At 45.1% G+C, this 25987-nt stretch overlaps 1 protein-coding gene across 7 annotated transcripts in view; it reads left to right on the plus strand.

Annotated features, from left to right (window-relative positions):
• The window catches only part of cfap47 (cilia and flagella associated protein 47), a 411656-nt gene that overhangs the window by 273785 nt on the left and 111884 nt on the right, over positions 1-25987 (plus strand). For all 7 annotated transcript variants that reach the window (XM_003218926.3, XM_062977173.1, XM_062977171.1 and 4 more), the window contains 2 exons: positions 1359-1537; positions 24196-24303. In XM_003218926.3, the coding sequence (XP_003218974.3) occupies positions 1359-1537; positions 24196-24303 (287 nt within the window). The remainder of the gene's footprint in view (positions 1-1358; positions 1538-24195; positions 24304-25987) is intronic.

Below are 25987 nucleotides of genomic sequence, written 5' to 3' on the forward strand. Positions count from 1 at the left end.
TTAGTGATGAAATGGTAAAATAATTTATTTACAGCAGTTACATGATTAATTTGAACTTTTAAGTATTTTATAGGAAACTTAATGTGTCTTACTGATGCAGGGCCATTGAATTATTTAGATGGATATAACTCTACCATCTGCAAAACATTAAGTGTGTTTTATGTGTTTTTAGCTCAATTTGCTGTTTTCTTAAAATGTAAGGGGTTTTTGCAGGGTAGTAGGCAAAATTATTGTGGCCTGCATAAACATAATTGTTATTATAATCCTAATGTATTTGTATGAAGGATTTTACATGGGTAAAATGGTTCATATTTGCTATAAAGACCAACCTTCATTCTGTTATTGCAGTTATAATGTCGCATTTGTTGGTGGCAACATCTCATTGAAATGATTGCCCTTTCCCTTTGAAGGTTATATTTCAAAAATAGTCACTGAAAGAGTGCAGAATTTTTGTTGTTATTTATACAAAGCAGCAAGAGACTGAGAGCAAAAATTGATGTGTGGTTTATTCCATTTTGTGAGATAAATCCCCCTAGTTGTGAGTTTATCTAACAACGGTGGATGTTTCTCACACTGTATGGTATCAAATCTGCACAACTAGTAATCTTTACTGCTTTCTTTAGTATATGATTTGTTATATGCCTTAAAGCAAATGGCAGGGTATAAATCACTGAAGCAGCTCAGCTAATAAATCCTGGCTACATCATGGTTATTTCAGTATAACAAACTTGTTTGGAAAATATTTTTTCATAGACTTGCATAGTTACAGCAGTTGTGTGACCAGTTCACATAATATGGAAGACCCAACTCTTTTCAATCTCAAGGGTCACTGGGTGGTTTGGGCAAGTCATCAGCAGAAGGATAATTATTCATTCAATTTCTTTCTGTGGACCCCAAAGTGATTTTGAACTTGAGAGCCAATGTCTTATTTAAAAAAAAAGATTATAAATATAAAAAGCCTATCTTTAAATTGTTCAGGCTAAGGAGCAAAGCTATTAAAACATGCTGAAAATTACCTTAAATAAAAGTTGGTACTTCCACAAATATGCTGTTGCTATAGCTAAGGACTTCCACATGTCCACACCTGTTTAAATGGTGGAACATGTAAGTCTCAAAAGATGATAGGACATGTAACAGATCCTCACGTTACAGGTGTACAGAAGAAGGTAGCATTTCAAGAATCCTAATTTCTTATCATTTACAGTTTTATAGGGAATAACCATCACCTTGAATTGATATGGGAATAATTTGGTATGGCCCACAAAGTATCTTTTAAAAGGCAATTATTATGTCCTTGAGATCCTTGATAAAGAAATAAGAACAAATGGTTTGTGTTTCAATCTCTTTCTCTCTTCTAGGATACTATCATTATTGGAATTCCTGTAACTAATCCCACAGCTGACATTTTTCCGTTAGATGTGATACTCATAGATGCCGCTGTACTTAGTGGAGAGAAAAAGCTTGTTCTTCAACCAAAGGAAACATTTCACTATGAAGTAAAGTACTCTCCAGCGGTTACTGGCAACTCAGTTGGAAGGTAAGATCACCTGTTACAGCTGGTAATGTGAATATCTTTAGATTATTTTATGGATGTAATTCATCATTAATTTTGGTTTGAAAGGAAGCAATGAGTTATGTTAGTAATTTCTAGTCATTGTGAGAAAGGCTTTAAAAATCAGGCAGATTTCAAAGACTGATCACTGGGACTTATTTGGCATCAAATTGGCACATTGAATTCTTGCACATACATTGCTGGCACAGAAATGATATTTTCTGCACAAAACAAACAAAACAAAATAAAACATTGAATTGTGTGTAGAATAAGTCCTGAACAGTGAAGAATCTTATAGTTCTGGATTCTTACAATCAAGATTTCTAATGCTTGATGGTTTTCGATCATTTTTGAAGTATTGTGGAATATTCTTTCCATTCCTATTAGATTTAATTACAAAAAAAACTTTGTTTTATTTGATACTTTGCCTTTCCCCATGATTAGGATACAAACTAGCATCCCTTTTACTGGCTGAAATGAAGTAAATATCAACAGAAAGACTAGAAATTATATATATATATATTAATAATAGCAATAATAATTTATTTATTTGACCAAAATACAACACAAATAAACACGAAGCAAAAATGAGGCGAGGGCAGCAATCAGAATCTTAATTTTGGCCTGGGAGTTGTTCGAGCCAGGAGTAGACCTGCAAAATTTGATTTCTGGTCTTTTGATTATCACATAAGGAGGAGTAGATTATAACCGGGCTTGGGAGGGAGAGTCTTATGGCATCTATAAAGCAAGATTTAGGCCCATCATAGCATTCAAGTCTCCTCCCAAAATGACAGAAGCATTTGGGTTCTGCATTATGAGATCACACACATACATTTCCAAATCGGATCACTGGGCTCTGATCTGTGGTTTCCTCTTCAGTGGGGGCATATATACATTAACTACCAGCAGCGTATGATGTTGGAATTGGATCAACAATGCTATTGCACTCTTTTTGGATGGAGGTAGGGGCCTAGTGCAGACACATAATGAGGTGGAAACCAGGATCCCTATTCCTCCTTTAGGTCTCCCTGTCAGACCCCAGGCAGCAGGGCACCAAGAACCATACACGGAGGCCAATCTCTATCTAATATCTTTATTAAGGAAATATATAAAAGTAATAAAAACAAGTGAAGAATATAGTTCAAAAGCAGACCTTTCAAATAAGGTCAAATATAGTCCAAAAATGCAATGTCCAATAAATGATATTAGAGTTCAAAGTTTATATCCAATACCAAAACACACACTATTGCCAGGCAATAGAGTGGGGAAAAGCCAGAGTCTTAGGAGTCCAAGGAAGCTTGACAACAAGGCTGGAAATAATCTTGGTACTTTAACAAGGTCCGTGACTTGAAACAAGGCAAAACGTTAATCTTGGAACAAGGTCCGTGACTAGGAACATAGCAAACAGTGAATCTTGGAACAAGGTCCGTGGTTAAACAGCAAGGCAAGGCAGTACTTGGATTCTTGATCCGGGAAGCAAGGAACTGGGGTTACGAAGTCCACACACGATCTCACTCCTGAAGCAGCTCTGTTGACTCCGCAAAGATTCTCCCGCGTCAGGCATCTATATTGGGGTCTCGTTTTCCCGCCAACAATCTCTTTCCCTAGAGAACGGGAAGCGAAACCCAACTTTGTCCAGATGCAAGACTCCTTAGAATTTCCCAAGGGAAGCAGGTCTAATCAGCCTGTTGTTTGGCAGCAATCCGTAAACTCCTGTGATTCTGTTCCCTGACTCCTCTGTCAGCACAATAGGATTCTTTTCTAGGGAACGGAGGCAAGGAATGTCCAAGGTCTGTTTTACTGAATTCTTGGGGACAAACATCAACATCCGGCAGGTGAAAGGACTCCGGCTCTTGTTGAACTGGCGAAAACCCCATGTTTTCGTCTTCATCTGCCACGATGGCACTAGGAGCAGGACTACAAGGCCCATGAGGCATCACACTCCCGCATTTTGCCCTGGGCTAGGTCTTCACCGTATATGAATGGAATCCACTAAATGTCAGTTCATCCACTGTCCCTGTTCCCTGGATTAGTAAAATGTGGTGATGAGCGAGAAAGTCTGTGAAACAGGAGTCTCTAATAGAAGCATGCCAACTAGCTACATTCCATGATAGAATCGAGATGTTGTGCTTGGAACTTGATTGTCATGCCTCGAAAGGAGCATGGACTTCGACTTCGGCTTCAATTACTCTTCATCTCCCCATCAGACACCTATCTTGATATACTTACTTAGGCGATCCTTCGTAGCTCGAGGACGATTGTCTTCCATCTTGGGTGTGTGTTCTTAGGTGGCTGAAGAGACCGATTCTTGACCTGCATATTCTCCCGCAGTGAGGACATTGGTTTCCAGGTGGAAGGCGGTCCCGGTCGAGGTTAGCTTGATGCTCCTTCCTCTTGGCACGTTTCTCCCTTAAGCCCTCCGTTCTTGCCTCTTCGAATTCCGCAGCACTGCTGGTTACAGCTGACTTCCAATTAGAGCGCTCAAGGGCCAGGGCTTCCCAGTTCTCAGTGTCTATGCCACAGTTTTTAAGGTTGGCTTTGAGCCCATCTTTAAATCTCTTTTCCTGCCCACCAACATTCCGTTTCCCATTCTTGAGTTCGGAGTAGAGTAACTGCTTTGGGAGCCGGTGATCGGGCATTCGGACAACGTGGCCAGTCCAGCGGAGTTGATGGCGTAGGAGCATCGCTTCAATGCTGGTGGTCTTTGCTTCCTCAAGCACGCTGACATTTGTCCGCCTGTCTTCCCAAGAGATTTGCAGGATTTTCCCGAGGCAACACTGACAGAAATGCTCCAGGAGTTTGGTGTGACGTCTGTACATAGTCCACGTTTCGCAGGCGTAGAGCAGGGTTGGGAGGACAATGGCTTTATAAACAAGGACCTTGGTATCTCTATGGATGTCCCGGTCATCAAACACTCTCTGCTTCATACGGAAAAATGCTGCACTCGCAGAGCTCAGGCAGTGTTGTATTTTGGTGTCGATGTTGACTTTTGTGGAGAGGTGGCTGCCAAGGTAGCGGAAATGGTCAACATTTTCTAATGTTACACCGTTAAGCTGTATTCCTGGCATTGCAGAGGGGTTAGCTGGTGCCTGTTGGAAGAGCACTTTGGTTTTCTCGATGTTCAGTGAGAGGCCGAGCTTCTCGTATGCTTCTGCGAAGGTGTTGAGAGTGGCTTGTAGGTCTTCTTCTGAATGCGCACAGACTACGTTGTCATCAGCATATTGGAGTTCTGTAACAGATGTTGTGGTGACCTTGGTTTTGGCTCTCAGTCTGCTGAAGTTAAATAGCTTGCCATCTGTCCGATAGATGATTTCCACAACGGTGGGAAGCTTCCCATCAACAAGGTGAAGTATCATAGCGATGAAGATGGAAAATAAGGTGGGGGCAATAACACACCCCTGCTTGACACCTGATTCCACCTTAAATGGGTCACTTTGGGAGCCATTGCTGTCCAAGACTGTTGCCATCATGTCAGCATGGAGGAGCCGCAGGATGTTCACAAATTTGTCAGGGCACCCGATTTTTTGGAGGATGGTCCAGAGAGCGCTGCGATTCACTGTGTCGAATGCCTTTGCAAGGTCAATGAATGCCATGTACAGAGGTTGGTTTTGTTCCCTGCATTTTTCTTGGAGCTGTCGTGCAGTGAAGATCATGTCCACTGTTCCTCTGGAGGGGTGGAAGCCATTCTGGGATTCTGGGAGGGTGTCTTCTGAGACAGGGAGAAGGCGGTTTGCAAGGATTTTTGCGAGGATTTTCCCAGCGGAGGTTAGAAGGGAGATACCCCGATAGTTCCTGCAGTCTGTTCTGTCCCCTTTCTTGAAAAGGGTGATGATGGTGGCATCCTTGAAGTCAGCTGGGATTTTCTCGGTCATCCACACCTTTTCAATGATCTGGTGGAGTTATTGTATCAGCTCAGGTCCACCCTCTTTGAAGATTTCAGCAGGAATCCCATCAGGTCCGCTGGCTTTGTTGTTTTTTTGTTGGCTGATGGCATTGCTGACTTCTTCCAAACTAAGCAGTGCTGCAAGCTCATCCCTGGTTTGTTGTTGCGGGATTTGTGAGAGGGTCTCTTCGGCCACATTGGAGCTGCGATTCAGCAGGTTCTTGTAGTGCTCTTTCCAACGTAGTGCAATTGATGTTTTGTCCTTCAGAATTTTGGTTCCATCTGATGAGCGTAGGGGCTGTATGCCATGGTTTCTTGGTCCGTAGATGATCTTTGTGGCTTTGAAAAATCCCTGAGCGTCATGGGTATCTGCAAGGTGTTGGATTTCTTCAGCCTTCTTTGTCCACCAGATGTTCTTGAGTTCTCTGGTCCTTCTTTGGACCTCAGCTTTTGCACTGGCATAGATCTTTTTCTTGGCAGCACGGTGTCTCTCTGCCATGTTTGGAAGGCTTTCCTTTTGTTATCAATTAGCTGTTGGATCTCTTTGTCGTTATCATCAAACCAGTCTTGATGTTTCTTAGTTTGGTATCCAATGGTTTCTTTGCAGGCTGTGATGATGGAGGTCTTCAGTTTGTCCCAATGTTCCTCAACATTTTTGGGGTGTTCTGTGGGTAGATGATCCTTGAGTGTTGTTTGGAGAAGGGCTTGTTTGGAGGGCTCCTGAAGGGCTTGGGTGTTCATTTTGCGCCTTGTTTTTCTTCCTTGGAGTCTGCGTTTGGGGACGATCTTGATAGCCATCGTGGATCAGATTAACCTGTCATCAGCAGTCATCAGCACCTGTCATGGCTCTTGTGAGAAGCACATCGCAGCGGTCTCTGGCACGTGTGATAACATAGTCCAAGAGGTGCCAATGCTTTGATCGAGGGTGCTTCCATGATGTCTTGAGCTTGTTTTTCTGGCAGAAGAGCATGTTGGTGATGACAAGGTTGTGCTCTCTGCATTTGGTGAGAAGCAAGATGCCATTTGAATTGCTGTTTCCAACCCCGTCTTTTCCTATGATCCCTGGCCACAGGTCAGAGTCCCTTCCAACTCTGGCATTAAAGTCCCCCAGGAGGATGATTTTGTCCCCCTTAGGTATCTCCGATAGGATGATGTCCAGCTGACAGTAAAAATTTTCCTTGATGTCTTCGTCAGCATCTAGAGTTGGTGCATAGGCGCATATGATGGTCGCCTGTTGGTTTTTGGCAAGGTTAATTCGGAGGGTTGAAAGTCGTTCATTGATGCCAGTGGGTGCTTCAGTCAGGTGCTTCACCAGGTCGTTTCTGATCGCAAAGCCAACTCCGTGTATTCTTCGCTCTTCTTCAGCAGTCCCTTCCAGAAGAAGGTGTAGCCTCCCTTTTCTTCCTTCAGCTGTCCCGCTCCTGCTCTCTGGGTCTCCTGAAGGGCTGCTATGTCGATCTTAAAGCGTCCCAGCTCCCTTGCAATGATAGCAGTCCTGCGTTCGGGGCGTTCGCTGTCAGTGTTATCTAACAATGTCCGTACGTTCCATGTTCCAAAGTTCATTTTTCTTTTTTGGCCGCAGAGTGGTGACCCCTCTGGACGCGGCAATCCAGTCAGGGTAGGAGAGGCAGACTATGTTTAGGGTACCTTTTCTAGCCCCTTCCCCGTGTGGGGTGAGCAGAGCGGATCCTAAAAAGGGCTGCTCAGTCATGGATACAGCTGCCGGACTACTCAACTGCCTCGGTCCTTGAGGTAGAACGACTGAGTCCATATCCACCGCCCATGTGCCAGTCTGTGACTAGGGGCTTCCAGATTTCACAGTCCTGCCCCCGTCACCACTCGCTGATCGCCATGGGACTTTTGTAGGTTTGTTTTTATTTTTTGTTGGAAGATGCCTGTGCATGATTTTTTTTAATGTGTGGAGATCGGTGCACGGCCGGTCAACACACAGTCTTCACAGAGTGAGGTTCCAGCAGTGGTGTGGTTAACACAACAAGAGTGGCTTCTCAGTCTGTTGCAGCCTTCTTCTGCCTTCACAGCCGTTGTAACATGTACCATGTTATCCTCCGCCTGCTCCGCCGTTGAGGTCTTCGGGTCTTCGGATTGTGCTTGGTCTGGATTCTCCCCTGCGGCCACTCCTGGGAGTGCATCACTCCAGTGGTTGTGCCCACAGATTCATCGGAACACGCAAGCCCCCTCACCACGGCAAGGTGACAATCTATCGAGGGGGAATATCTTGATATAAGGATGAAGGGGGTTGTGCTTCCAATATGGGTCCTTGCAGAATACGAGCCCCCGGAGCGGCAGGTTGTGAGTTTCTGATAGGAATGTGTGCCATTCCTTTTGTAGGGGTTGCAGCGCCACTCTTGTCAAGTGAGGAGAACTGATTTTTCTGTGAAATGAACTCTTTCTGCATTGGGGAAGATTCAGTCTGGGTTATTGTATTGCTTTGATGTGACTTGTATTGTTCCTTAGTGTCTGAGATTCTGAGGACCTCCGCAAGGGCACTGTTATCGCTGTCGAAGATACTCTTGTTAGAGTTGCCTGTTGTCTTTCTGAAGCTATTTTCCATGAGTGAGGGGCTCAACAAGGCAGCCCTAGGGTTCTCCTGTTGGGTCTCCATTTCTTCATCTACTGTAAATGATTGAGTGATCATATTTTGGAACTGGCCTATTTTGTTTTCCAGTTCTGTTTGAGTATTGGAATTAGGTGTCTTGTTCGAGTTAATTGAGTTGTGGACTTGTAATTGGTGTTGTCTAGATGGAGGGTCATACACTCTACCAGATATAAGTTCTCGAATCCATGCGTCACAGAAAATTCTAGTAATAGCAATGGAGTGTCTGTTCCAAAGAAAGTCTTTCAGGTGTAAGAGGCGGCTGAGGATTGAGGAATTACCAAAGATGAGAAGAACGCGTTTCGCATAAGGGCAGCTTGGTAAAAAATGATGGTCTTGGAGGTCCATCGCTCCATGCTGGAGCTGTAATAAATGGGACGGAGAAGTTTTTATGGGCTTTTTGTCTCTCTATCTGCTGTGGTCCCGGTGTTGAAATGTAAGCAGAATCTGGTTCTTTTGGAAGACCCGCCTACATCTTTTCTCAGCTTCTGGATCACAGTGATTAACAGCTGCTGCTAAGGAGGGTTCAGTGTGTCTCGGCAAGCTTTTTTTAACCCCTTGTTTGCCGTGAGAGGGAGGCTGCCGAAGGGATTCTTGTAGGTTTTTCACTTGTTCAGCAATCTCATTTAGTCTTTGTAATATGAGAATCATAGATTCTGCTGAAAGCAAGCATTTGCATGCCAACCCCCGAAATAATGAGATGACACGAATAAAATTGGGTTTAAATATGGGCAACTTTATTAACTGTTACCTATTTAACTTTGGAACTAAAACTAACTCTATTCTGATAGAAAATTTGGTAGGACAATTTCCACCCAAGGTAGAGTCCTTATCTGGCCTACCCTTATGCTGAAATGGTGAAAAAACCTGATTCCCGGTTGGCCAACAACCGAGTAACCTTTAAGGAAAGCATGTCAGAGAAGCCTCCCTCAACGTTTTTGAGGCCAAACTTCCGGCATTCCAAGGGCCTTAAACTTCACTTCACCTGTTAAAGATGAATAGCAGATGAGTGTTTTTCTGATGTCCTTCACCCCAAAGGGGATGGTGCCCTAGATATACCATAGATTATAATTTTCCCCTATCCATTTTCCGCCACCGTTGGGGGAGATGTCTATCTAGTCCCCAACCCCCACCAAATTCTCTAACACCTCTCTAATTCCTACCTGCAAATCAAACAGGAACTGAAAGTTACCCTCAACTGACAGATTGATACCATCTGCCCGGTAAAAGTGCTCCTTATTGTGAGTGATGAGCTTGTGAGAAATAACTGACCTGCATCCGCGGGTCAATGATGAAGGAATAGCCCTGTTGACTCTTTTCCTTGCCCTCTCCAACTTCCGCACGTCTCCCCCACCGGGCCATTTTAGACGTAGGATTATCTCTGACCAAATAATATGCGTATGTGGTCATGCATCCCATATCCTCATAAAATCGGCTCTAGCCTGAAAATATAAGGCCCTGCCCTGAAGAAGGCCTAAATCATTCCCCCCAAGGTGAATGACCAGGACCTCGGGAGGAGGCCCACTTGCTGGACCGAACAACAGGGGAATTAAGCCGTCCCACTGTAAGCCTCTTTTGCCTCTCCATTGAATCATAGCAGCAGAAGCAAGGCCTAAGTGTTGGCCATAGGGAGTGCGTTGAGCCTGGCGTTCAGCCCAGTGGACGAAGCTGTGGCCGCAAATCAGGACCCTCCATCTATGCGCCAACGAAGCTGAAACAGACAGGAAAAGAAACATGTAACTGGAACGAAGGGGAGCGAACGTACCCTTTGTACACACTAGGCTCCGCCTCCCCCGAGCTAACTGTAGCCTACTTTGCAGTCTGACTAGGCCAAAGAGGAGGCCCTCCACCCGGAGTGAAAACGACTACAATGAGGAGGAGCGAACGTACCCCTTGTACGCACTGGAGCTCCATCTCCCAATGGACTTGATTCTTTCAGCCGCATAACCCAGCTGGGATGCCGTAGACGCAGCTCCGATGCGGAAAGAATGGGTTCTGAATTTAAGGTGGGCCAAACCCAATACCTTCAGGGCCTTGGTGGTAATTGACCAGAATTGGTACTTAGTCAATGGAGAGCCATCCTGGTGGCAGAAAAAGAACCCCGGGGCAGTGCCTCTAACTGTAAAAAATGTGGAGACGGCCTCAACGGGGCAAAGGTCCTTGTCGCTGCATACAGCCAGTTTGACAATTATTCCCCTGCCCTTTTGATCCATCTTGGATGACTGAATCAACAATTGTACCGTACCCAGAGTCAGTGTGACGTCTGAAGAGAGAAGGGCCCTTTTAGTATTGTCGTTTTTAGACATGGCAACCAATTCGCTAACCCTAAGAGCCCCGAAAAAAGCCACCAAGGCTGCTGCATGAAATAAGGATTGCTCAAAAGCTGAACTGCAAATTTGGGACCAAATTTGTTTTTAACCCTTTAAAATATCCGGTGTCATAGGTTCCCTATCATCCCGGGGCTGTCCGCGTTCCCTTGACCACCCCGCCATTACCTTGTGGAGACGAAAATAGTTGGCACTGTTGGTAAAGCCTTGAGCTGTTAACCAGTAGGACAGTGCTGCTAATCTAGACCTGATAGAATGCGGAGCCAAGCCCCTCCTCCTACAATAAATGCAATAATGTGCCATATGTTCGTAAGGAACAGGGAGAATGTTAGACAAGTTGTAACATTGCCAGAAGTTGTTAAATTCTGTGACAGCTCTGAGATAGCTTTTTCTGGAACTGGGAGCCAAGGCCAGGGCCATTCCCCTCACTAATTCTTCATTCCAACCAGCCAGAGATGGCCTGTCATGGGCTCCGGATGGTAGTCTGCGGTAGGCGCCAATTGCTTGAAGCGCTCTATCTGCATACGAGACAGAGCGTCAGCCACTGAATTGTCCAGCCCGGCAATATGGAGGGCAATGCAAATGTGTGAGGCAATGCAGCGTAAATTGGCGCAAGGCACCCATCACCCTGGGAGATTTGGATGTCAAAGTGTTAATAACTTGCACTGTGGCCATATTGTCACACCAGAAGTGGACCGTTGAATAGGCAAAACTTTTAGCCCAGATGGTAACTGCCACTAGGATGGGGAAAAATTTCAAAAAGGTCAAATCAGCCGTGATGAGCTCTGCATGCCATTGCTGCGGCCATGCTTCAGTGCACCAATGACCTTGGAAAATAACTCCAAAACCTAATGACCCTGCAGCGTCCGAGGCAACTTGAAGGGCGTTATCTAGCATCAAGTTGTGCCTCCAAAAAAAGATGCCGTTGAAATTAGACAAAAACTGCAACCACAATAACAAATCTGCTCTGCTGGATTGCGTGACCCTAATATGATGGTGTGGTAGTGCCACTCCAGCAATTGCATCGCATAGCCTGCACAGAAATGCACGGCCAGGTGCAACTACCTTGCATGCAAAGTTCAAGTGGCCGATAAGTACCTGGAATTCACACAGGGTGGCTTTCTTGCATGCCATAAACTGTTGAATTCTACCCTTCAGGTCTGCGACTTTGCTGGGAGGCGGCCTGGAATACTGACCCATAGTGTCGATCTCGACACCCAGATATGTCAATTTGGTAGCTGAACCTTCGGTCTTTTCATCTGCCAATGGGACCCCCAGGTACCGAGTGAGCTGACTAAATGCCCTTAGCAAGGTAAAACACTCCCCGCTTCCTTGCTTCCCAGAAAATAGGAAATCATCTAGGTAATGAGCCACCCCCGTTAGGCCCAATTGGGCTTTTAGGGCTCATTCCAAAAATGTACTAAATTTTTCGAAAGCGGAACATGAGACAGAGCATCCCATGGGCAGTGCTCTGTCCATGTAAAACATCCCTTTGAATTGAAAGCCTAAAAGTTCGAAATCAAGGGGATGAACTGGGAGCAAGCGAAATGCAGACTTAATGTTGCATTTAGCCAGCTCCACGCCGTGACCACGGCTACGGATCAACCTAACAGCTGCGTCAAAAGAAGTGTAGTGTATAGTGCATTGCTCCTCGGGGATTGCATCATTCACCGACCTACCTTTCGGATATGACAAGTGATGAATGAGGCGGTACTCACCAGGGGGCTTTTTGGGCACGATTCCCAAAGGGGAAACCCTGAGCAGCGGGGAAGAGGCTCTGAAAAGGGACCAAGCACTCGGCCCTCCCTGACTTCCTTTTCAATTTTTTGCTTAACAATGGCTTCCATGCCCGCCAATGATTTCAAATTAGGGGACAAAACTGGGGATCTGTGATGAGTCATGGGCCATGTAGTCCCATTCCTGGCACTGTAGTGCCAGATGAAGAGGAAAACTTGGGTTTTTCACCGTCTCAGTCAGATTTGGAACTTTCCCAGCCAGATTTGGGAACCTTGCACCTGCAAGAGATTTGTCTTCCAGAAGTCTGTCAAACAAGCCCTGAGCCTAAATCTCCTTTGTTTTCTCGCCACGAGTTTTGTAAACAACAGAGGGGAGTTCAAGCAGCGTCTCGCAGGAGTGCTAGGATAGCTGCTAAGTATTCAGCTGATTAAGCCTGCTTTCCATGGGAAACTTTAAGGAGTCGTGCATCTGGACTCAGAGATTAGCTTTCGTTTCTGGTTCCCCAGAGAACTGCTCTTTGGTGGGAAAACTAGACCCTATTTAGGTGTTTTGCCCACAAAGGGTTCTTGCGGAGTCAATTCGTCAGCTACGGGAGTAAGTTGTGTGTGGACAGCGCGCTCCTGTTTCCAAGCCTTCGTTCCCGTTTTCAGCCTTGTTTATCTCCACGAATCTTGCCTTGTTTCCTAGGACTTAGCCTTGTTTTTCCAGGACTCAGCCTTGCCTTGTTTTCCGGATTTTGCCAAGTAATTCCACGGATCTTGTCCTTGCTTCTCGTTCCTTGCTGCCTTGTACCAAGCCTTGTTTCAAGTTACTCCATAGCCTCGCTCAAGTTTCATGGACTAAGGACCTTGTCATCTCCCCTCACTTTGCCTGGCAAAGTGAGTGTTTCGGTTATTGGATTACAACTTTGGACCTTAATATTTCATATTGGACATTGTTTCTTTGGACTAATTTTGACCTTTCCTGAAAGGTCTAATTCTGGACTATTTTCTACACTTGTTTTTATTAACTTTATATACTCCTTCAATAAAGATATTAGATAGATTTTGGCCTCTGTGTATGGTTATTGGTGCTCTGCAGCCTGGGTCTTGACAGTTTGACTCCGCCACCCTAAGCACCAATTAACCTAGGCCAGAATGTCTACCGGAGCCGGACCGGGAGGTCAGCCACTCAGCTACACCATCGACAAGGAGGAAGTGGACCGCATCCGTGATAAGCTCAATGCGCAGGAGGGAGAAATAAAGGGGTTGAAGGAACGCGGAATCCGTCTCCCGGCCTTGGCATTGCCAACCAAGTTTTCTGGAGAAGCTTCTAAGGTTCATGTTTTCCGTCGCCAATGCCAGGCTTATCTAGAGGCCCGCAATGCCGAGTTCCCCCAAGAAGACATCAAAGTGGCGTGGATCTACAGCCTTTTAGACGGGCCAGCGGCCAACTGGGCGACGGCACTGTTCGACCAAGTTTCCCCGCATCTAAGATCAGCGCAACACTTCTTGGATCACATTAAGGCGACTTGGGGGATCGAAGACAATTTGGAGGCAGCCGGCCATAAACTCCGGCGCCTCTCTCAGGGGGACAGACCCTTGTCCCAGTACATAGCCGAGTTCCGAGTGCTGGCCCACAGCACCGGATGGAATGATATAGCCCTCAGAGGACAATTCCGGGAGGGTCTCAACATCGAGATGTTGGAGGAAATTTCCAAGGTGGATCCCCCCCACTCTCTTGAAGCACTCATTGATCAATGTTTACGAGCTGAAGTCATGCTGGCCAACAGAAAACAATGGGTCCGAGGCCAGAGCGGTAGAGCTGGGGTGAAACCTCCCGCTCCCACCAGCGTCCAGCCGCGTCCAGCATGGAGACCCCCACCACCAGCCCCATACCCCAGAGGGAGCGAGGAGGTGCCGATGCAGTTGGGCAATGTGCGTCCCAGGTTAGACGCCGCCGAGAAGGCCCGCCGCCAACGCCTAAATCTCTGTTGGTACTGCGGAAACGGGGGCCACTTCGCCAGAGAGTGCCCAGCCAAAGGGAAGCCCGCCGCCCGTCTGGCGGCGGCATCCTCCACGGAGACGAAGACGTCTGAGGCGGCTGGCGCACAGCCGGCGGGGGAAGCCAGCGACCGGGAGTAGAGAGGCTCGCCAACCCGGTCAAAAAACCCACTCAAGAGCCGCCAACTGGGGTCCTGTTTCTTCTAGTGGTCACCTTGTGGTCAGCAAAAAAAGGACCCGTCATGGTCCATGCCATGATAGACTCAGGAGCCACAAACAATTTCATTGATAGAGAGTATGCCGACTCTCTGGGATTACAATATCATGACTTCAAGAACGCCCGTGTGGTGCAAGCCATCGATGGCCGCCCCCTCAAGACGGGCCCCGTAAGCCAGTGGTCGGAACCCACCAGAATGTGGATAAGGGAACATATGGAAGAGATTTCCTTCTTTGTTACCGAGGTTCCCCATTTCCCTGTGATTTTGGGTATTCCATGGCTGACACTTCACGACCCAAGCATCTCCTGGTCCAACAGGGAACTGCAGTTTGCTTCAAAATATTGCCAAAACCATTGCCTTGTAGCCAAGGTCTGCCATGCCACAGACACTGAACCCATTATCACCTTGCCCAAGAAGTACTCAGAATATTGGGATGTATTCAATGAAAAGGAGGCCGAGAGATTACCCCCACATAGACCTTATGACTGTGCCATTGACTTGGTGGAGGGGGCCCCGATCCCGCGAGGACATCTCTACTCCCTGACTGAACCGGAGCAAGAAGCTCTCAGGGAGTTCATAGAGTCAAACCTTCGCAAGGGATTCATCAGACCCTCTCAATCCCCAGCCGCTTCCCCAGTGATGTTTGTGAAAAAGAAGTCAGGGGATTTACGCTTGGTGGTGGACTATAGAGCATTGAACAATATCACTAAGCGGAACAGCTATCCCCTGCCCTTAATCTCGGACCTACTAGACCGACTTCGAGGAGCCAAGGTCTACACCAAGCTGGATCTTCGGGGGGCGTATAATCTAGTTCGCATCAGAGAAGGGGACGAGTGGAAGACCGCCTTCCAGACTAAATTCGGATTATTCGAGTCCCGAGTTATGAATTATGGATTATGTGGAGCTCCCGCAACGTTCCAGCATTTTGTCAATGACATCTTTCAGGATTATCTAGATCGGTTCTTGATCATCTACCTGGACGATTTTTTGGTGTTTTCTAGATCACAATCAGAACATGAGAACCACGTCAGAATGGTGTTACAACGATTGCGGGATCATGGACTTTATGCCAAGCTGGAAAAATGTGCTTTTGATCTACAAGAGGTAGATTTCCTGGGGTACCGCGTCTCGCCACTAGGGCTCTCCATGGACCCGGCAAAGGTTTCAGCAGTATTGGAATGGCGGGCACCCACCAACAAGAAAGAGGTGCAACGATTCTTGGGGTTCGCGAACTACTACCGCAAGTTCATTCCAGACTTTGCCCGCTGGTCTGACCCAATCACCAGCTGCATCCGTGGGAAACAGCCCTTCCGCTGGACAGATCAAGCAGAGAAAGGGTTCCAGCAACTAAAGAAATTATTCACGTCCCAGCCAATCCTTCAGCATCCAGATCCTGAAACCCTTTTTGTCGTGCAGGTGGACGCCTCCAATGTGGCAATTGGGGCTGTACTCCTACAACCGGTGGGAGATCATCTTCATCCTTGTGCCTTTTATTCCCGTCAATTGACCGCACCAGAGAGAAACTACACCATTTGGGAAAAGGAACTATTGGCCATAAAGGCAGCCTTTGAAACTTGGAGACATTGGTTAGAAGGGGCCAAATTTCCCATTGAAGTCCATACTGATCATCGGAATCTAGAGCATCTAAGAACTGCCCGCAAGCTAAATCAGAGACAACAACGCTGGGCTTTATTCTTTGAACGTTTTAACTTCCAAATTCATTATGTAACCCCAGCCCAGACCAAACGAGCAGATGCTCTGTCACGGAAACCGGAATACGCTGCAGGGCGCAAGGAGACCTTTGAGTCCCAGCTGCTACAACCCGAGAACTTTGCCACGCTCACAGTGGGAAACACCAAATCCACTCCCATTGAATCAACTCCCTCTACTCCAGGGCCCCTTTGTGCTCAAGAAATCAGGGCTAGTCAGCAAGTAGATGCCTGGGCGCAGGACCAACTTCGCCAAGGACTACATTTTCCCTTTTCGCTTAAGGATGGGCTACTTTGCTATAGAAATCATGTTTACATCCCCCCAGGACCGGGCAGGGAAAAGGCACTTCGTTTGTGTCATGACTGCAAGCCAGCAGGGCATTTCGGGCTATTTAAAACTATGCATTTGATCCTAAGAGATTTCTGGTGGCCCAAGATCCGCAAGGATGTGGAAAAATATGTCAACACCTGCCCAGTATGCCAGCGCTCCAAGACAAGAAGGGAAAAGCCCTCAGGGCTTCTACATCCCCTCCCTACTCCATCCCACCCATGGGAAATAATCTCTGCGGATTTTATAACTGATCTACCACCTTCCTGTGGATTCACCACGATCCTAGTGGTGGTGGACCTTTTCACCAAGTTAGCCCATTTTATTCCCTGTGAAGGCCTTCCCACGGCCAAAGAGACTGCAGATCTATTCCTCCAACATGTTTTCAGATTGCATGGATTGCCCAAGAGTTTGGTCACAGACCGTGGGTCCCAATTCACCTCTCGTTTCTGGAAAGCACTACAAAAACTATTGGGCATAGACTCTCGTTTATCTTCGGCTCATCATCCCCAAACAGATGGGCAAACTGAGCGCACCAATGCCACTTTGGAACAATACCTTCGCTGTTATGTGAATTACCAGCAGGACAATTGGGCTTCCCTGTTATCGCTGTCAGAGTTTGCCTACAACAATGGGGTCCAGGCTTCTACTAAAGAAACCCCGTTCTTTGCAAACTACAGCTTCCATCCACGTTTCTTTCCTCCTGTCATTGAAACCTCAGAAGTTCCCGCAGCAGAGGACTGGCTGCAGGAACTCGCAGCGGTGCAACAACTCTTGCTCCAGCAACTAGACCAAGCCAAGGAGGACTATAAACGTCACGCGGACAAACATCGCCAGCCGGGCCCCGAAATCAAGGTAGGAGACCGGGTTCTTCTGTCCACTCGCTTTTTGCCCTCCCATCGCCCTTGCCGGAAGTTAGATGCCCGTTTCATTGGTCCCTATCCAGTGGTGGCGCAACTTAACCCCGTGACTTTCAAACTCCAACTTCCACGCTCTATGCGCATTCATCCAGTGTTCCATCGCTCCCTGCTCCTTCCGGCGGATGGTGTGCGCCCTGATACAGACCGGCCGGCCCCCCCTCCTGTTTGGGTGGATGGGGAGGAGGAGTTTGAGGTTCAGGACATTTTGGATTCTCGCTTTCACCGCCGCCGCCTACAATATCTCATTGACTGGGTGGGTTTTGGCCCCGAGGAACGCTCTTGGGAAGACGCTTCCACAGTCCATGCTCCTGATCTAACCCGCCGCTTCCATCAGACCTATCCCGCCAAGCCGCGGCCTCGCGCCTCGGGGAGAGAGCCCCAGTTTGAGAGGGGGCTTGAGGAGGGGGATAGTGTGATGAGTCATGGGCCATGTAGTCCCATTCCTGGCACTGTAGTGCCAGATGAAGAGGAAAACTTGGGTTTTTCACCGTCTCAGTCAGATTTGGAACTTTCCCAGCCAGATTTGGGAACCTTGCACCTGCAAGAGATTTGTCTTCCAGAAGTCTGTCAAACAAGCCCTGAGCCTAAATCTCCTGTGTTTTCTCGCCACGAGTTTTGTAAACAACAGAGGGGAGTTCAAGCAGCGTCTCGCAGGAGTGCTAGGATAGCTGCTAAGTATTCAGCTGATTAAGCCTGCTTTCCATGGGAAACTTTAAGGAGTCGTGCATCTGGACTCAGAGATTAGCTTTCGTTTCTGGTTCCCCAGAGAACTGCTCTTTGGTGGGAAAACTAGACCCTATTTAGGTGTTTTGCCCACAAAGGGTTCTTGCGGAGTCAATTCGTCAGCTACGGGAGTAAGTTGTGTGTGGACAGCGCGCTCCTGTTTCCAAGCCTTCGTTCCCGTTTTCAGCCTTGTTTATCTCCACGGATCTTGCCTTGTTTCCTAGGACTTAGCCTTGTTTTTCCAGGACTCAGCCTTGCCTTGTTTTCCGGATTTTGCCAAGTAATTCCACGGATCTTGTCCTTGCTTCTCGTTCCTTGCTGCCTTGTACCAAGCCTTGTTTCAAGTTACTCCATAGCCTCGCTCAAGTTTCATGGACTAAGGACCTTGTCATCTCCCCTCACTTTGCCTGGCAAAGTGAGTGTTTCGGTTATTGGATTACAACTTTGGACCTTAATATTTCATATTGGACATTGTTTCTTTGGACTAATTTTGACCTTTCCTGAAAGGTCTAATTCTGGACTATTTTCTACACTTGTTTTTATTAACTTTATATACTCCTTCAATAAAGATATTAGATAGATTTTGGCCTCTGTGTATGGTTATTGGTGCTCTGCAGCCTGGGTCTTGACAGGATCTCGGGCCAACTGCCGGGATGCGAAAATCAAACGAAAAACCATTAAGTAAGTAACTAGCCGCCTCCTTGTTGGGGTATATTTCTAACCACCTACGTAGATGCGGGAGCCTAATTGGACTGGGTCCCTTTGGGAACCAGTGACGTGGCTGGGTTCTTTCTGACAAACTGGCTCTCCCACTGGTTTGGTTTTCCAAATTTTCCTCTATTGCAGTTTTTGGTGGGATGGGCCCTGGAACAGACTGTGCAAGCGTGGAGGAAACGACAGTTCCTGCGGGAGCATGTACCTTGTGCGGCGTACTCCCAGCACATGGGCTTCTGCTTCTGGGTGGACTATTGTGGGGCCGACTGCCGAAAGGGCTGCGCCCTCTTGGCAATATGCAATATGTGTCCGCTATCCATCTTCTCACCCTGAATGGACCTAGCATGGGTCATTAAAAGGATCCACAAAGGTTCATTTACTAAATCCCAACGCCAGGACGGGCATCGGGCTGCTTCAAAGCGAAAACATTTGTCATATTCGAGCTAAGTGTTTTCCCCAAACTTGGAATAGGGCAAGTAAATTGTATTCAGATATTGGAATAAAGCACCAGCCCTGTGAGGATGCGCAGTAGCGATGACCCCTCTGTACATTAAATAGGCGGTCAGCCAGTTCTCCCAGTTTTGCTCTACTTTCCATTTTTTGATTTGTTCCTTGTGCACATCATCCAAATCGTCTTTTTCTTTCCTTTCCAACTCTCTAAAGAGCAAGGAAAATACAGTAGATTCTCACTAATCCAAGCCTCGCTTATCCAAGCCTCTGGATAATCCAAGCCATTTTTGTAGTCAATGTTTTCAATATATCATGATATTTTGATGCTAAATTTGTAAATACAGTAATTACATCATAACATTACTACGTATTGAACTACCTTTTCTGTCCAATTTGTTGTATAACAAGATGTTTTGGTGCTTAATTTGTAAAATCATAACCTAATTTGATGTTTAATAGGCTTTTCCTTAATCCCTCCTTATTATCCAAGTTATTCGCTTATCCAAGCTTCTGCCGGCCCGTTTAGCTTGGATAAGTGAGACTCTACTGTATATCAATATTCTCATTTTTTAAAATCCTGCAAATGGTTTTTTGTGCGAGATGACCGCCTAGCGCTGTTGCCTCCAATGATGGGGTTGCTGGCAAAGGCCATTTGGCCGTGCCCCAGTATTCGTTGGCTTCCTCCATTGACGCTTTATCAGCACCATTGGGGTTTTGAGAAGCCGCAGGCGGCTTGTCAGGACCGGACTGACTGAGTGAAATTAGGGCTGTATGTGTTGGTGTGTTGCCCTCGCCTTGTTGGGACTGACTCTGTTCCCATGGCCACAGGAATGATGTGTTTGTACCTACTGATGCAGTGGGGTGGGCCATTGCCTGCCCTTGGGTTGAAACTGCAGGCACAGGCGGCACTGCTGGAACAGCAGGTGTGGCTTGAACAGATGGCCCCGGTTGCTCGCTGTCAGGCTGGCACAACGCCTCCTTGGGGTCCCCTGCCATAGTGTTGGGCTGCACAGCCTTGTTCCTGGGCTCACCCTTCCGACCAGCTTCTATGTCAGACAAACGAGAAATAATAATGTTAAGTAAATCCCTTTTACTACCCCCAGGTGCTAGCTGGGGATGAGCAGCGGGGGCCGCTGTCTCCAGCCACTGCTCTAAAGCATTGACTTTGGCCAAAGGCGCAGTGTAGTCCTCAGTAGTGATGCCCTCATCGTCTGATGAGGCGCTGCTAGGAGGTTGTGGGTGCTTCGCCGGTGTCTTTTTTGCTGGGCCCTTGCCCTTCAATCTGCCGACATTCTTCCATGGAGCCATCCTGAAACAAATGGTAGACCCAAGACATTAAACTTGAGGGATTAGTATCAGCCAACAATGGCTAGAGCGAGGCAGGCTCTTGACCAGCTAATAAGCTTGAATCATGCTGCGGGAGCTATATGCCCCAGATGCTCCTGCTAACGGGATAGCCAGGGACTAAGTGCCAGTTACCACCGCACAAATTTAATTTATTTATTTGTTTAATTGATGTTATTAATATTTATCTGATTATCTATTAAACATTAATACAATATATATATATATATATATATATATATATATATATATATATATATATATATACACACACACACACACACACATACACCCTATCCATCAACCAACACTGGCAATAAATGGAGGCCCAATAGATTTATCATTGGCTGAAGACCATTTAAAGCAGGGGTCCTCAAACTTTTAAAGCATCGGGCCGGTCCACAATCCTTCAGACTGTTGAGGGGCCGAATTATCATTTGGGCAAAAAAACCAAACAAATTCCTATGCACACTGCACATATCTTATTTGTAGTGCAAAACAACAACAATAACAACGAAAGAACAATACAATATTTTAAAATGAAAATAATTTTAACCAACATAAACCTATCAGGATTTCAATAGGAAGTGTGGGCCTGCTTCTGGCCAATGAGATAGTCAGGTTAATTAGGATTGTTGTTGTTGTGTGTCTTCAAGTCATTTCAGACTTTGGGCTAGCCTGTCCAAAATTATTTATTTATTCATTTACTACATTTATTTACTATATTTATATCCCACCCTTCTCAGGGAACTCAGAGCAGCTGTATGTACATACAATATATTATATTACAGTAGAGTCTCACTTATCCAAGCTAAACGGGCTGGCAGAAGCTTGGACAAGCGAATATCTTGGATAATAAGGAGGGATTAAGGAAAAGCCTATTAAACATCACATTAGGTTATGATTTTACAAATTAAGCACCAAAACATCATGTTTTACAACACATTTGACAGAAAAAGCAGTTCAATACGCAGTAATGTTATGTTGTAATTACTGTATTTACGAGTTTAGCACCAAAATATCACGATATATTGAAAACATTGACTACAAAAATGGCTTGGATTATCCAGGGGCTTGGATAAGCGAGGCTTGGATAAGTGAGACTCTACTGTATTAGCATAGCACAATATTAGCATAATATTATATTGAACTATACTACTATACTGTAATATTATATGTAATATATAACATATAATTAATATTATTATATTATTGTTAGTATTGTATTATATAAAATGATATTATTATCAATATTATATGTATATACAATATATTATATTATTAAAACTGATATAAAAATATTATATTATAAATGAGGGCGGGGGCCAGGTAAATTACCTTGGAGGGCCGCATCCGGCCCCCGGGCCTTAGTTTGGGGACCCCTGGTTTAAAGGCTCCAGCCTCCCAGGGGGTGAAATGTAAGGCCCATGTACTGGCAGTGACTAGTATTAAGCCCTACCAAAGGAGGCCCAATTTGCAACAAAGATGGTCGCCAGCCATTTTCCAACATGGCTGCCGACCATGCGGCCAAGATGGCCACTGAGAAGACAAGATGGCTGAAGTTGTATACCAGGACCACAGCCTCTAAAAAGACATGTCCACCAGCCATGCGGCCAGCCTATTGCATTACTTATTTATGTAATTAATTGGATTCTCATTTATTTATTTCTTTATTATTTATGGGGCCCAAACTTATGTTGCCTGGATGTGCCAGGTGCCTCAATTGCTGGCGTCAGGGCCTTACATAGGCAAATTGAGGCAGCAAGGAAGGGACAAGGCCAAGAAAGCCAGCCACTAGGCCTAGGCCCAAGCTAGGCCAAAGCCTTCCTCCCAAGCCATGTGGAGGGCCGCAAACGGCAGCAGGAGGGGATAGGCCGCAGTGGCGGTGCTGACCCAACCCAACCCCACCCTGCAGGACCCAGGATAGGCCCCTCGCGGCAAGGCCAAGAGCAACGGAGCCATGGGGAGGCTTGGAAAGGCCGGTGGCCATGCCAAGGCCTGGAAAAAAAATGGGGAGGGAGGGCAAATTTAAGGAAAGGAGGGGGCGGCAAGACCTAGCTCCCCTCCCAACCACTCCCCCCCCCAAGCAAAAGGTTGCAGGGATCCAGGGGGAGAAGCCTGGGATAGACCCAGCCTCCCCACCGGCCTTGATGCAGACCTTGGAGCTCCTCCAGCAAGAATGAGGCTGAGGGGGCTGGCTGCATCTCAGATCAGCCCCGCCCCCTCACATGGTTCCCAATTGGATCCATTAGTTTCTGCTCGGGGGAGGAGGCAAATAGCTCTCCTCCCCCAGCTTCTCTGGATGAGGAAAGCCCCATCTCTTCGCAGGATTGATTAATATGTTTGTGGGAGGTGCCCGGAGCATGTCCAGAGAGTTCCAAAATTCTATCTCTACTACTTCTCTGCACAGGCAAGAATCCTGGGCTAGATCCTCGAGAGTTCAAAGGGGACAAAGGGAAGACCAGACTTGAGTTTGCTGAATTTATAGTGTCTGATTTAGGGCCTAAAAATGAAGGTCTGTTACTCACTGTAACCGTTGCCGTCTCCTTGGCTAGTAGGTAGGAGTCAATTCTCATTTGTTTTGCTGTTTGAAAGGATTTATGAACCCCTGTAACATTGCTGGGACTAGATCGGTTTCTTTTCCTGCCCTTGGATGGCATTTTGGCTAGGGAGTCGTTGATAATGTCGGGGTTTTTTCAGAGGTCAGTGCAAGAGCTTCTTGCAGGATGCCATCAAATTATATATATTAAAATAGAGATTAAGTGGCCTTACTAATAAAACTCATATTAAATGGAAATTGTTTACTTTTTAGTACTTTTAAACCCCAAAGACAATTTTCATAAAACCAATATTCATTTGAATACATGATTTATGGATGAATGGTTTTAGGTACTTTTAGATTGCCTTTTTTCTTTTTCATAGTGTCTAATTGTGATGTTAACTTCACTTTTTCAAACAAAAACTTCAGACTGATTCCTACATCGTTTCCTCTTTGTTAGTTACTATAAAAGTTGTGACCCAAGACTTTTGTTTCAAGATTTGTGACATAAAATAATCTTCCACTTATTGCTCAATGAGCTTCTCCTTGTAACTAGAGTGATGGTGGGTGCAGAAAACAAGAGAATAATTTCTCCAGGGTGGTTACAAAACTTAATACTACATGGCGGTAGTGCTCAGATTAGGAGTCAAAATGTTGGGGAAATAATGTAATGCTTCTTTGCATGAATCTCTCATTAAACTGTACTTTCCCTCTAATCTTGTAAAATTGTATATAAGAAGGTCATTTCAATGTATGAAGAGGTCCCCCTCTGTGCTTCCTTATAATTCCACCACTTCTCTAATGAGATAAATGTATGGAAAATATCTTCATATTTTAGCCTCAGTACGACTTGAAACTTCTTTGGTATACACAATGCAGCATATGTAACAAATTATACCTAGTGTAAAAGCTATTTGTGCATCAGACTTTTTTTTAAGTGTGAAGTTAATTGTCATATATTTTCTAAGCAGAATAATCCTAGGGGATACATTATTGATAGTGTTATAGAAAAAGATGTTTTGTTAACTTCTTTTACCTTCTGCTTTTGCTTTTAACACTTTTACTATTGTAATATGATGCTGTAGCACAGTGGAGTCCATGTTTATTGCAAAATTATTTATGTTGAACATAGCTTCCTTGTACTTCCAACTTTAGTGTCATACTCCTCTCAGAGAATTTTGGAGAATTTTGGTATGCATTACAATTGAAAGCACAGAGGCCTCGGCCAACCGGAATGCCTGAAATAGAATGTGAACTTGGAAAGTAAGTATAAGATTATTATTTTTTGTTCAAAGTGTTTAAATAGTAATAAAATTGTCAACACCCTTCTATACCTTTCTGGACCATTTAGAAGGGATATCATCTAAGTTCCTGAGTAAGTTTTTCTGAAGTCAATGGGGCTTACTTCTGAGTAGACATGTATTGAATTGTGCCTTGAGAAATATTTAGAAATGAGAAAGAAGAAAGAAGAGACTTTTTTGGTATCAAAGTAGAAATTACTTTTTCAGTCACAACTGGCAACTGAACTTCCACATCTTACCCTTATCCCCACCAAAATCAAGACTGAAATTGCAATCCTGTACATTTATGTGGGAGTTAAGTTTCACTGAAGTCAGTAGGAGTTAGATTTCAGCAAACCTGCACTGCATTGTACTTTAAAGATTAAAATTTATTTATTTATTTGCCATATTTATATCCCACCTTTCTCAACTCCTGGGGGGACTCAAGGTGGCTTACAAATGGCACTACATAGTGCCTACAACATAAAACGTAAAAAGTTGCATTTAGATTAAAATAAGCATACATAAAACATATTTAAGTTAAACATATTTTAAAACATTTAAGTAAATATTTAAAAAGTCTAGTCGTTGAAAAATAACTGTTTAAAACTGAAATGGAGGGGGACTTATTTTTCTAAAGCAAGACTTACTTTAGGATTTTAGAAATTGTACAGGTGGGATGCCAAAGCAATTGTTGGGGAGGTGGGCAGGTAATTCAAGAGTAGCACACCACTGGCTCACCACACTAGATTATTTGCACTCCTAATCACTCCCACTTCGAGAAAAATAAAAGTATTCGAAAACAATTCAAATAATGTTTGAAAGATAGAGTCTCCATGTTGTGGGAATTTTTTAAAAAACTATTTCAATAAGTAATGTGAATTACTACCAGCATTTAAAATATTGAAATATTTATGCATTTTAAAAAAGATATTTGCTAGAGAAAAAAAAAAGAAATAGACGCTGTATGTATGTGTGGGCATGCCTTCTTTATCTGCTCAGTGCTTAAAATACATTTTAGAATTTCTAGTTCAGGAACTGGTGCTGCTAGGTATTTTCATTTCAGAAAGACTTGTTTGACATCTCCTTGGAACAGTCAAATGAGTGAAGGTTGCCTAGCAGCTGTGTTGTGAATGCACCATATACAAGAAAACAAGTAAAGCAATGTAGGTTGAGGGAAACTTTTTGAGTGCTTTCCATTATCCTTTCCTGAGGAGAAAAAAGTAACCAATGCTGGAAAAATGCTTTGACAAAAATATGCTGTAAGAGATCAGACTTCCATGATGAAGACTGTCACTGTTACATCTTGCAATATTTTATGGATAGCAGGAAAACAGGGGAGCAGAAATACATGTGAACAGAACATTATACTTTCTGTCAGTTTACCCCAGGCTTTCCTTCATGATGTACTGGTAGAAATGAAGGGCTCTTTGCTTCTTTTGTCTGTGGATAATTAAACACTGATTATAAATGTTTTTTAATTTACCGTCTTTGCTTTTGATCCTAATCCGGGAGAACAGTGGTATATCAATTAAATAAATGAATATAGTTCAGGATGAAGCCATATAAAGCTAGTGATGATGCAGTCAGGTACAACTTCATAGGCTTGCAATCATTTTTTCTCATTGTGTCTCACTTTACACTTTGGTGTTCCATGGACATCTGTC

The sequence above is a fragment of the Anolis carolinensis genome, chromosome 3, assembly GCF_035594765.1.
Source record: "Anolis carolinensis isolate JA03-04 chromosome 3, rAnoCar3.1.pri, whole genome shotgun sequence".
NCBI classification, from domain to species: domain Eukaryota; kingdom Metazoa; phylum Chordata; class Lepidosauria; order Squamata; family Dactyloidae; genus Anolis; species Anolis carolinensis.